The 12,746-nt window shown below is 62.8% G+C and overlaps 1 protein-coding gene across 1 annotated transcript in view; it reads left to right on the forward strand.

The window, feature by feature from the left end:
- Positions 1-11,260, forward strand: part of GLI2 (GLI family zinc finger 2) — a 51,374-nt gene extending 40,114 nt beyond the window's left edge. Inside the window, exons 9-12 of the mRNA XM_059704710.1 lie at positions 2,179-2,343; positions 3,807-4,088; positions 5,524-5,860; positions 7,290-11,260. Of these exons, the coding sequence (XP_059560693.1) occupies positions 2,179-2,343; positions 3,807-4,088; positions 5,524-5,860; positions 7,290-9,715 (3,210 nt within the window). The 3' untranslated portion in view covers positions 9,716-11,260. The remainder of the gene's footprint in view (positions 1-2,178; positions 2,344-3,806; positions 4,089-5,523; positions 5,861-7,289) is intronic.
- The last annotated feature ends 1,486 nt before the right edge of the window (positions 11,261-12,746 follow it).

The raw sequence follows: 12,746 nt of genomic DNA on the forward strand, positions 1-12,746 counted from the left end.
CTTCCCTTCCCGCCAGCCGTGCGCGGGGCTGGTTTCTCCGCGTCCTTGCCAGCATGAGTTGCCCGTCTTCTGGTTCCCGCCATCACGGCGGGCTGCGGGGGCAGGCCGCTGTGGTTTTGACTCGTGTTTGCCTGAGGACTGATGAAGTTGAGTGTCTGCTCACGTGCTTACCGGCCTCTTCATATATCTTTTTTGGAGAAATGTCTACTCAAATATTTTGCCCATTTTTAAATTATTTGTCTTTTTATTGCTGAATGGTAGTAGTTCTCCTAGACCTTATGATTAGCAATGTTTTCTCCCATCCTGTGGGTTTTCTCCTCATTTTCTGGATAGTGTCCTTTGAAGCACAAAGTTCTGAGTTGTGACAACCTGCTATGCCCCACCCTGTGTCTGGTGTTATAGGGCAGCACCTCCTTGTAGGTCTTTAGTCCGTTTTGAGTTCACTTTTGTATTCGGCGTGCGGGACGGTCCAACTCCCTTCTTTCGCACGTGGCTCGGCCGTTGTCCCCGTCCGGTTTGTCAGAGGGGCTGTTCTTCCCCTCGGCCGGCCTTGGCGCCCTTGCTGACAGTCAGAGGGCCTGAGCACAGGAGCTTGTTTCTGAGCTCTCACGGCCCCGCGTGGATCTCTGTGTCCTGCGCCGGGGCCACCGTCAGGTTATCGTAGTTTTCAGTAAGTTTTGAGGTTGTCAGTCCTCAAATTAGCCCTCCTTTTGTAAGACTGTTGGCTGTCTGGGTCCTTTGCAGGAAATTATTTTCTGAGCCTTAGTCCTCCGCCCTGAGCCCTGAGCGGCAGAAACAGATCAAAGGCCTTTGGGCCACGTGTGCTCAGTCAGTCAGAAATGGGGGGGGGGGGGGGGGGGGGGAATGAGACAGTGCCTGCTGGTTTCCCTGTCGTTCTGAGGTCAGTTCTCACAGGTACATTGGATGCTGCTGCAGGATCCTAAGTATATACTCCTGGTCCCCCCCACCCCACCCTCCCTGCCCCCTCACTCGCTCCTTCCTTCCCTCCTTCCCTCCCTTCCTCCCTCCTTCCCTCCCTTCCTCCCTCCCTTCCTCCCTCCTTCCTTCCCTCCTTCCCTCCTTCCTTCCCTCCTTCCTTCCTTCCCTCATTCCCTCTTTCCTCCCTCCTTCCCTCCCTCCTTCCTTCCTTCCTTCCTCCTTCCCTCCCTCCTTCCTTCCTCCCTCCTTCCCTCCTTCCTCCCTCCCTTCCTCCCTCCTTCCTTCCCTCCTTCCCTCCCTCCTTCCCTCCTTCCCTCCCTCCCTCCTTCCCTCCATCCTTCCCTCCATCCTTCCCTTCCTCCTTCCCTCCCTCCTTCCTCCTTTCCTTTCCGAGGTGTTCCTTTCATCTGGCACGAAGTACTAGGGACGCAGAAATGAACGAGACCTAAAAGGAAACTGCGGTCGTGGAGCATGTACCCTAGTGGGGAGCCAGGTCACAGGGCGATTAAGATCGTTCTAAATTGTGTGAGGGAGCTTAAAGGGGGAGGGTGGTTAGCATGATTAAGAATGTCAGAGAAGTGCTCGCGGGGATGACCTACAAGATGGAGAGGCAGTGAGCCAGGCCAGGCCAGGGGCGGGGGCGGGGGCGGGGGCGGGGGCGGGGGAAAGGGTCTGGCCAAAGGGGACTGTGTGCCAGGGCCCAGCCCGGAAGAAGCAGTGGGCTCAAGGAGCTGAGGCGATCGAGGTGGCCAGAGCGAGGGCGAGGCCACGAGGACTGGAGTTTATTCTCAGCACATTCAATGCACAGAACAGTTCTAATCAGGGAGGGGCATTGGGAAATAGTTAAAAATAACATTTGAAAGAGTTTTTGCTGATGGTCTCACAATGTGCTGTTGGTTTTAACAAGCAGAAAACTTGACTAAGTAATGCCACATTCCCGATTTTGTTTTAAAAAAGAATGTCTGCAGCGCCCGCAGAATGAGACGTCGCTGGGGTCGGCGGGCTGTCCCTGGCGGGCGGCGGCTGTCATCCCTCTGTACTTTTCAGTCCCGGCCAAGTTTCCCAGAAATGCCAGGTGTCAGTTCCCTAATCAGAAGGGAGGGTGTTACTGCCGAGCTGACGCTCCTGGCTGCACTGCGGGGTGGAGCAGACAGGGCTGGGGAGGAGCGTGTCTGGCCCAAGGCCAGGCTCCCGCGTTGGGTCCGGGGCGCCCTCACTGACCAAACCCGCCTCTCCCAGTTCGAGGGCTGCTCCAAGGCCTACTCGCGCCTGGAGAACCTGAAGACGCACCTGCGGTCCCACACCGGGGAGAAGCCGTACGTGTGCGAGCACGAGGGCTGCAACAAGGCCTTCTCCAACGCCTCGGACCGCGCCAAGCACCAGAACCGCACCCACTCCAACGAGGTACGCCAGCTGCTCCGGCCCCACGGGCACGCGTGCACACGCATCGCCCCGTGTCCTCTAGACGACTGGAGGCCAGGTGCCAGGGGCCCTCTCCCCACCGAGCTCTGTCAGCTCAGCACACAGGGCCTGGGCAGCTGGTGAGGCCAGGCCTACCCGCTAGTGCTGCCAGTCCCGCTTGGCCTGTGAGGGACACGGGGCAGCCTTTGTCTCCCCCGGGAGCCAGAGCCCTGGCTGGGCTGAGAGCCCTGGGAGGAAGTGGGCGGGAGCCCATGGTGTCCGCTCTGCCCACCTCCCAGGCCCTGCCCTGCTGATCAAATGCTGTCACTCGGAGACTCCGGAAAGAACATTTCTAAAAGCTTAGATACATTTTTTAAAATACATTTCTATTGATTTTAGAGAGGAAGGGAGAAGGAGAGAGAGAGAAACATCAATGATGAGAGAGAATCATTGATTGGTTGGTTCCTGCACGCCCCCTACTGAGGATGGAGCCCGCAACTCGGGCATGTGCCCTGACCAGGAATCGAAGACGGGACCCTTCAGTCCACTGGCTGATGCTCTATCCACTGAACCAGACCAGCTAGGGCTTAGATTCATTTTGAACCCCTAAGGGACTTGCTCCAATGCTTGTAAGAAGTTAGAGGACTTCCCAGAGGTATCTGAACCCCTCAGTCTCTACAGATGAGCTGGCCTTGAAGAGGGGTGTGTGCCTGTGTGTATGCCTGTGTGTTAATACAGGTATGCATGTGGGTGTGGTTGTACATGTGTATGCATTATGTGTGGGGAAGGATGTGGGTGTGAATTTGTAAGTATGTACACATGTAGGTGTGTGTGTGTGCTTTATATGTATATGTGCATGTCAATGTGTTTGTAAGCATGTGTACTCCTGCGTGTGTATATGTGTGTGCCTGTATGTATTGGGTATGTGCCTGCGTGTAGACGTGTGTGTACACATATAAATGTGCATGCATGTATGTGGGTGTAGCGTGTGCATGTATGAGCTCAGGACTGAGGCTCAGGAACCCTGGTTTTCAACCCATTGCCGGGCAGCTGTGAGCCAGTTCCTCGGCCTCTGACCCGTCTCCTCCGCAGAGAGCCTGGGCTGCAGCGCTGCCTCACAGGCACAGGGAAGTGTCACCCTCACGCCTGATGTCCACAGTCCCCGCGCCCTGGTCAGGGAGGCGGGACGGTCACACCAGGCTCTGTCCCCCCCGCCCCCCCAGCCTCTGATCTCCGTCCCCAGGTGTGGCGGGGGCTCCCTTAGCCACATGCTCACCTGCCGGAAACGTGCACACAGGCTGGCAGGGCGGGCCCCTTCCATCAGATGGCATGGCTGCGAACGGGGCACGCCTTCCAGCGGCGGCAGCCAGGCTCTGCCACGGGAGGCGGCCTGGCTTCCGGAGGGGAGTGCGCCCATGCCGAGTGCCTTCGTGGCCCGTCCGTCACGCCGCCTGCTTCTCTCCCAGAAACCCTACATCTGCAAGATCCCAGGCTGCACCAAGCGCTACACGGACCCCAGCTCTCTCCGGAAGCACGTGAAAACCGTGCACGGCCCGGACGCCCACGTCACCAAGAAGCAGCGCAACGACGTGCACCTCCGCGCCCTGTTGCTCAAGGAGAATGGGGACCCCGAGGCCGGCACTGAGCCCGGCGGCCAGCGCTCCGAGGAGAGCGCCGAGGCCAGCAGCACCAGCCAGTCCGCTGAGGACTGCCTGCACGTCAAAGCCATCAAGACCGAGAGCTCCGGGGTAAGCAGAGTGGGCAGTGAGACCCTGTCCCCCAGGAAGCCACGCCCAGCAGGCCAGGCCCATTCCAGAGCACCGCCTGGGGTCCAGCACCCCACCTGCAGCTGGGGGCCCTCCCAGGCCCCCTCTCTAAGCACCCCACGTTGTGCCTCCTTTCTCCAGCTCAACTGTCCTCCCTTCACCACCGTGGGCCTCACAGAAGCTCTGTGGCAGGTCCCGTGGTGCTGGGCAGGCTGTGGGCGATGGAGTGCCTGCCCCCACGTGGCCAGTCTGCGAGGGGCGGAGTGGCTGCCGGTGTCTGCCTTCTAACCAGCACCAGAGCCGCCTCGGGCTCCCTGCCCGCTGTCCTGTCTGCATCCTCACCCCTCTGGCCGCCACTCCTTTCGTTCTAACCACCTGTTCTTTGTCTCCGCCTCTTTTCCCCGACTGTACCTCCCCCAAGGATAGACGTTACTGAGGTGAGCCTGAGGGGGCGGGGCGGCTGGCATGAGTGAGGGTGGGCTGGGGGCTTGTCCAGGGGAAGGTGGGTTTGGATAGGTAGACGGCAGGTAGGACCCTTGGAACAGGCAAGGCTGGCAGCAAGAGTCAAGCTGACAGGCCCAGGAGCAAGCAGTGGGGACCTCCCCGCATGAGGGACAGGCAGAGTGGAGGTGGGAGAGGGCTGCAGAGGACAGGACTGACCTACAGAAGGTGCGGAGTGAGCTGAGGAGCGCGGGTGGTGCCTGGACAGGACGGAGCTGTGCCGCTTCCCAAAGAGAAGTCTGGAATTTGGGAGCAATCAGCCTAGAAACGAGCCCAGAGGGGCTCCCCCAGCGTCAGCCTCGCTGGGGCTCAGGTCCGGGTTCCGTGGGTTCTGCACTGTCAGGCGCCATGAGCTCCCAGCCCCTCTGCCCCGGCCCAGCGCGAGGGCTCCTGGGATGGCCCTTGGACAGGCCCCCTCCCGCCTGTCCCTTCCCTTCCGAACACGCTCCCCGCGGCCTGCCGAGAAGGCAGCCGCAGCGCTCCTTGTCCCTTCCTTCATCGTGCACATCGCGGTTGTTGGGAATGCTCAAGTGCCTTTCATGTCAACCTCACGCGGCTGCGGCTGCTTCTGTGGGCACAGCTTCAAGGTGCCCACCTGTTGACGACTCGCCAGCTCCGAGGGGGGTGGGGCGGGCTGGCATGAGTGAGGGTGGGCTGAGCAGGGACGGTGCGGGGCAAGGCGGCTGACAGTTACTGGTGTCCTCTCCACGCCAGTGAGTCCCTTCCACCCACCGATTCTGTCCTGAAGGCAGTTCAGGCCCATCTTGTAGCTGGGGAGGCCAAGGTTGAGAGAAGATATTACTCGAACGGTCCTCACGGGGCAGCTTCCTTCCCGCCCCTGCCTTGTGGGTGCCGTCCTGGGCGCAGGCCAGGTGGTCCTCACACCGCCGATCTGACCTCACCCCGTCCTCTACAGCTGTGCCAGGCCAGCCCTGGGGCCCAGTCATCCTGCAGCAGCGAGCCCTCTCCCTTGGGCAGCGCCCCCAACAATGACAGCGGGGTGGACATGCCGGGGACGGGGCCTGGAAGCTTGGGAGACCTGACAGCGCTGGATGACACGCCCCCGGGGGCCGACACCTCAGCCCTGGCCGCCCCTTCTGCCGGCGGCCTGCAGCTGCGCCAACACATGACCGCCATGCACCGGCTAGAGCAGCTCAAGAGGGAGAAGCTCAAGTCACTTAAAGATTCCTGCTCGTGGGCCGGGCCAGCTCCACACCCCCGGAACCCCAAGCTGCCTCCCCTCCCTGGAAGCGGTGAGTGGAGGTCCTGGTGTGTGGGCTGGGTGGGGGGGAGGGGGACAGAGCCTGGGGCAGCACCACCAGGTTCATGCCCATCAAGCGCTGTGTGTCCTCTCACTGGCCACAATAGGGTGGATCCTACCAGCCCATTGCACAGACTAGGAAACTGAGGCTCAGAGATGAAGGGCCTCACTTAACCCAAGGGCAGAGCTGAGACTTAGCCCAGGCTTGAGTGGCTGCAGAGCCCATGCTCTTTCAACTACACCACGCTGCACCCCACCACCCCAAACACCGGCACACCCTGCTCACATCATCCTCCTCCTCATGATTCATTCGGCCTCTTATCAGGCACCTGTGTGGGCACCATGGCAAAGGCCCTGGGCAGGAGTGATAGTCTCACTCCTGTGGTTAGAGGGAGCATTCAGTTGAAGGCCATGCCACCAGATGCACAGTCACCCGCAGAATGAGCCAAACAGCATGGAGGTAGAGCTGTGTCGGGGAGAGAGAAAGCATGTCCACTAGGGAAGGGCAGGGAGGACTTCCTGGAGGAGGCAGCCCTGTGTTCAGCCTCAGGAGGTGTTGGCCAAGTTTTGAGATGGAAGGCTGTTTCACCAAGCACTTCTCGGGTGCTGACCCTGTGCCAGGCCGTGCACCAGCCACTGGAGCACTTACCCTCCAGGCTCCCTCGGGGACTGACGGCCAGTGTGGACCACAGTGTGGGCTAGTGGGACGTGAACACGGGGATGCACCACCAGCTCTTCCCTAAGCAAGGACTTGTTGACTCAGCTGTGAGGGAACTGCTAGCAGATGGCCTTCACCTCTCCGCCTCCTGCAGAGATCGCCTGGGCTGCTGACAGCTGCCCCACCAAGGTCACCCTTCCCAGGGTGGCCTCCATCCAGGGACCGATCACTGCCAGAGTGCAAGGGCTGTTGAGGCCCGGAGCTCCCCAGGGGTCCGCCAAGGCTGCCGTCGGGCCTGTCACTGCTCACTTCTCCCTGCCCCCCTGCTCCTTTCCTCCCTCCCGTGGGCATGGGTCTCGGCCCTCCCTACAGCAGCCTGCTCAGTCAGCCCTGTCCCAGGAGCCTGGCTGGCAGCCCCCCCAGAGGGTGAGGGCCAGGCCCTCCTGGGCTCTTCTCCAGAGCTCAGTCCACGGCGAGGACACCGTTCGCAGCTGGGAATGCAGAGCGCCAGCTGGATGGGAACTCAGGGCCAGCCGGGCAGTGGGAGAGCCACGCGGCGTCCGGCCCTGACTCTGCTGCCCACGCTCTGCAAGGAGGGCCACGTTCGCCCACCTTGCTCCTTACCGCTTCCACCAGAAACCATGGCTGAGTGCCTGCGGGGCGCCAGGCCGGGTCCCAGGGCTCCGGGCTGCAGCCTCCGCCTGGTCCCGCGGGCAGGGCACCGCTCCCACCGCCCCGTGCTGACCTCTTTCCTTCCCCACAGGCTCCATCCTGGAAAACTTCAGCTGCGGTGGGGGCGGCCGGCCGCTGGGGCTGCTGCCCAACCCGCGGCTGTCCGAGCTGTCGGCCAGCGAGGTGACGGTGCTGAGCCACCTGCAGGAGCGCCGCGACAGCTCCGCCAGCACGGTCAGCTCGGCCTACACCGTGAGCCGCCGCTCCTCCGGCATCTCTCCCTACTTCTCCAGCCGCCGCTCCAGCGAGGCCTCGCCCCTGGGCGCTGGCCGCCCTCCCCAGGCCAGCTCGGCGGACTCCTACGACCCCATCTCCACGGACGCGTCCCGGCGCTCCAGCGAGGCCAGCCAGGGCAGCGGGGTGGGCACGGGGCCGCTCAGCCTGACGCCCGCGCAGCAGTACAGCCTGCGAGCCAAGTATGCGGCGGCCACGGGCGGGCCGCCCCCCACGCCGCTGCCAGGCCTGGAGCGCGGGAGCCTGCGGGCCCGGCTGGCTCTGCTGGACGCATCAGAGCGCGTGTTGGGGCCCCGGCGAGGCAGTGGGGGGCTGGCCTATGGCCACGCAGGGCCTGCACCCGCCTTCCCCCACGAGGCATGCGGCAGCGGGGCGCGGCGGGCCAGTGACCCGGTGAGGCGGCCGGACGCCCTGGCTCCGCCGCGGGTGCAGCGCTTCCTCAGCGCCCACGATGTGAACCCGGGCCCGCTGCAGCCCTGCGCGGCCGAGAGGTGCGGCCTCCACCTTCAGGGTCCCGCCAGCGCTGAGGGCAGCCTAGCCCGCGGCACCTACTCCCCCCGGCCACCCAGCATCAGCGAGAACATGGTGATGGAAGCCATGGCGGTGGGGACAGATGGGGCGGGGCCTGAGGGCCCGCTCCTGCTGCCCGAGGACGACCTGGTGCTGCCCGACGACGTGGTGCAGTACATCAAGGCACACGCGGGCAACCTGGGCGACAGCGCCCTGCAGGCACATCCCCCCGAGAGCTCCTGCTTCCCTGAACAGCCCAAACTGCCCAGCCCGGGGCTGCACGGCCAGCGCAGGATGGTGGCTGCGGACTCCAACGTGGGCCCCTCCGCCCCTGGGCTGGGAGGCTGCCAGCTGGGCTACGGCGCCCCCTCTGGCCCGAGCAAAAGCAGCATGCCTGTGCAGTGGAATGAGGTGAGCTCTGGCACCATGGACGCCCTGAGCAGCCAGGGGAAGCCTCCGCCTGTTCTGCAGGGCACCCTGGCTGTGGCGCAGCAGAAGCCGGCCTTCGGCCAGTACCCGGGCTACGGTGCACAGGGCGTGCCGCCGAGCCCTCGGGGTCTGGGCAGCGCGCAGCCACACCTGCGGCCCTGCAGCGGAGCCCCCTCCGGGCCCAGGGGGAATCATATGCAGCAGCTGCGGCAGGCGGGGGGCCAGTGTCCCAGCATGACCACCACAGCGAGCCCCCACGCCAGCTACGGCCAAGGCCACCCCCAGCTGAGCTCCAGCAGCATGGGCGGGGCCCTGAATCCATTCCCCCCATCCTGCAGCAACCTGGCAGCCAAGCCCGGTCACCTGGGGCTCCCCCAGCAAATGGAAGTTGTTCCCGACCCCTCCGTGATGGGTAGTAGACGCAGGGAACTTGGGGCTCCCAATGCCACCCTGGCCGGGATGGCACCACTTCATGCAGCCCCGAGCTACCCACAGCAGAGCCATCACCTGGCAGCCCCCATGAGCCAGGAGGGCTACCACCAGGGCCCCAGTCTTCTGCCTTCCCACCAGCCCGGCTTCCTGGAGCTGCAGCAGGCCTCAGGGGGGCTGGCGGGACCCGGCTTTGGCCTAGTGCAACCCCGGCCACCTCCTGAGCCCAGCCCTGCTGGCCGCCACCGTGGGGTACGTGCTGGGCAGCAGCTGGCCTATGCCAGGGCTGCTGGCCATGCCATGGCTTCTGTATCAGCCAACCAGGAGATGGCAGAGTCTGTGCCCAAGGGAGCGATGGGCACTATGGCATCCTTGCCTCCTCAGCTGCCCCCACAGGACACGGGTGGAGCCCAGGACCACAACATGCTCTACTATTATGGCCAAATCCACATGTATGAACAGAATGGAGGCCTGGAGAACCACGTAGGCTGCCAGGTCATGAGGCCCCAACCGCCGCAGCCACAGGCCTGCCCGGAGGGCCTCCAGCCCCAGCCCTTGTCCTCACCAGGCGTCAACCAGGTGTCCAGCACTGTGGACTCCCAGCTGCTGGAGGCCTCCCAGATCGATTTCGACGCCATCATGGATGATGGTGATCATTCGAGCTTGCTCTCAGGCGCCCTGAGCCCCAGCCTCCTCCATAGCCTCTCCCAGAGCTCCTCCCGCCTCACCACCCCCCGGAGCTCCCTGACTCTGCCCTCCGTCCCCACGGGCATCAGCAACATGGCCGTCGGGGACATGAGCTCCATGCTGACCAGCCTGGCCGAGGAAAGCAAGTTCCTCAACATGATGACCTAAGGCCCTGGCCCCTGGTGGAGGGGACCCCAAGAAATCGTTTCCAGAGTGGGGTGTCATCCATTTTGTCTTTTTCCAAAAAAGTATTACTAGGCCTGGGGTGGGGGGGAGGGTGCTGTGGTTCAGACCACAATGCTTTAAGGCAAGTTTACGTGCACCCTGTCTGGTCTTCTTTGGGGTTACTTTTGGAACACTGACCAAACCTCAGCAGGAAGGCTCGTTTACACAGTGCTCACGCCTCCGGTGTTTAGGGGACCACTCTGCTCCGGCTCCTTCGCCCGTCACAGAGGGGTCCCACCGGCCAGGGCTTTCCAAGTACACGAGGAAAAGGGCAGAGGAACACATTTGGGTTTGAATCAAAAAGCCGTACTGGATGTTGTAATCCAGGAAGATGAGCTATTCCGATCCTGCAAGGAGGATGAGTTGCTGGCCCCGGAATCCTCCCGCAAGCTGGCCGTGAGGCCGCTACCGTCCCTGGTCGCAGAGGAGAGAGTTTACCCAGGTGACTCGGAGCACATCCTGATTCCAGGGGGGTGGAGCCGGCATCTCTACCCGCAGAGCCAGGCGTGCACCTGGCACACGGCCTGCGTGTATAGAATGAATAAAGGACGGAAGTTGCCAGAAAAGGGAAAGAAAACACCGTGATGCTCGGGGTGCTCAGAGGCGGCGGGCCTCCAGGCGTGTTTACAGCGTCCACGCGTGTAAACGTGGCCCTCCCTGAAAGGAACACTCCCTTCTGAATGCCCCGGGGCTGCTGGAGCCGCTGCGGCCACGGATGACCGAGGGGCCCACGCGTGGACGGACCTTTAGGACGTGAGCACAGGGCCCAGCCTCGGGCGCCTGGCATAGGAAGAGTCACATGTTTACCCAGCCCTGTTTCCCCAGGGCACTGCCCGCCCACTGCCCCAGGCCCTGATGGCGGCCTCTCCAGGTGCCTCCAGCCACGCTGCCCACTCTCCAGCAGCCCGGGGTCCCTGCCGAGTCCCGGCACCCCTGGATCCCCTCCCTCTGCCCTCATTCGTTCCAGAGAATGATGATGTGCATGGCGTCTGGGGGGGGGAGGAGGCGGGCGGGAGGGGAAGGAGGTGATTCCTCCTTCAGGTGGGATTTGGAACTGGCATCAGGAGACATTCCTGCACAAGGTAGGATGAGCGGGTGCATCCTCCCCAGCACACGCCCCACACCTTCCCCGTGTTGAATTCGTGGCATCCTTGCCAAAACCAGCTGTACCACTAGGAGCCTGATACTGACTGTGACCTTCCCCGGGCCCGCTGCGTCCCAGAACACCAGGGCTTTGTTAGGCTCCAGGAAAGGCCAAGTCCAAATCACAGCCCCGGGGGGGGGGGGGGGGGAAGGGCCTGGGGTCTGGGCTCTGGTGGTCATTCATTCCCTGAGCTAGGATGTCACACCATCCCACCCTGTATATAGTCTGTACAGAAGACGTCGCCCGGAAATACTGTAGGGGAGTCCTCCAGCCAAGTTTATATCCAGAACATTTTTAGCTTTTTCTACCTGCTATGGATTGAGATGACATGCTCAACTTGTAAATAAGTCTTTTTGTACATTAAAAAAGTAATTTTTTCATAATTTATTTTGTCTACCTGCTTCCTCCTTGACACAGTTAATGAGGACCTGGGCAGTAAATTTGGTGCATTTGAACAGAAATTAGGCTGTATTTTTTCTCAACAGTGTCAGAATGGACTATTTCACATTTGCCCAGAAATATTTAATGCGGATGCATTTGCTGGCTGTGTGTGTGCTGCCTCTCTGGGGTGGGGGTGGGGTTAGCATGTCACAGTCAGCATCTGGCTGCTCTTCCAGGGGCTGCTCTGAATATCTGCGCTGGACAAATGGAGAGCCATTCGTCCCAGACCCAGGGGCGCCCAGCACCCTCACCCACAGCCTCCTCTCTGAGGGGCAGCCCAGCCCCCCTCACCCACAGCCTCCCCTCTGACCAGGGGCAGCCCAGCACCCTCACCCACAGCCTCCTCTCTGACCAGGGGCAGCCCAGCACCCCTCACCCACAGCCTCCTCTCTGACCAGGGGCAGCCCAGCCCCCCTCACCCACAGCCTCCTCTCTGAGGGGCAGCCCAGCCCCCCTCACCCACAGCCTCCTATCTGAGGGCAGCCCAGCCCCCCTCACCCACAGCCTCCTCTCTGAGGGCAGCCCAGCACCCTCACCCACAGCCTCCTCTCTGACCAGGGGCAGCCCAGCCCCCCTCACCCACAGCCTCCTCTCTGACCAGGGGCAGCCTAGCACCCTCACCCACAGCCTCCTCTCTGACCAGGGGCAGCCAGCCCCCCTCACCCACAGCCTCCTCTCTGACCAGGGGCAGCCAGCCCCCCTCACCCACAGCCTCCTCTCTGAGTGGCAGCCCAGAACCCTCACCCACAGCCTCCTCTCTGACCAGGGGCAGCCAGCCCCCCTCACCCACAGCCTCCTCTCTGACCAGGGGCAGCCAGCCCCCCTCACCCACAGCCTCCTCTCTGAGTGGCAGCCCAGAACCCTCACCCACAGCCTCCTCTCTGAGGGGCAGCCCAGCCCCCCTCACCCACAGCCTCCTATCTGAGGGCAGCCCAGCACCCCTCACCCACAGCCTCCTCTCTGACCAGGGGCAGCCCAGCACCCTCACCCACAGCCTCCTCTCTGAGGGCAGCCCAGCCCCCCTCACCCACAGCCTCCTCTCTGACCAGGGGCAGCCCAGCACCCCTCACCCACAGCCTCCTCTCTGACCAGGGGCAGCCCAGCACCCCTCACCCACAGCCTCCTCTCTGAGGGCAGCCCAGCCCCCCTCACCCACAGCCTCCTCTCTGACCAGGGGCAGCCCAGCCCCCCTCACCCACAGCCTCCTCTCTGACCAGGGGCAGCCCAGCACCCTCACCCACAGCCTCCTCTCTGACCAGGGGCAGCCCAGCACCCTCACCCACAGCCTCCTCTCTGACCAGGGGCAGCCCAGCACCCTCACCCACAGCCTCCTCTCTGACCAGGGGCAGCCCAGCCCCCCTCACCCACAGCCTCCTATCTGAGGGCAGC

This window comes from Myotis daubentonii, chromosome 7 (genome assembly GCF_963259705.1).
Source record: "Myotis daubentonii chromosome 7, mMyoDau2.1, whole genome shotgun sequence".
Lineage (NCBI taxonomy): Eukaryota > Metazoa > Chordata > Mammalia > Chiroptera > Vespertilionidae > Myotis > Myotis daubentonii.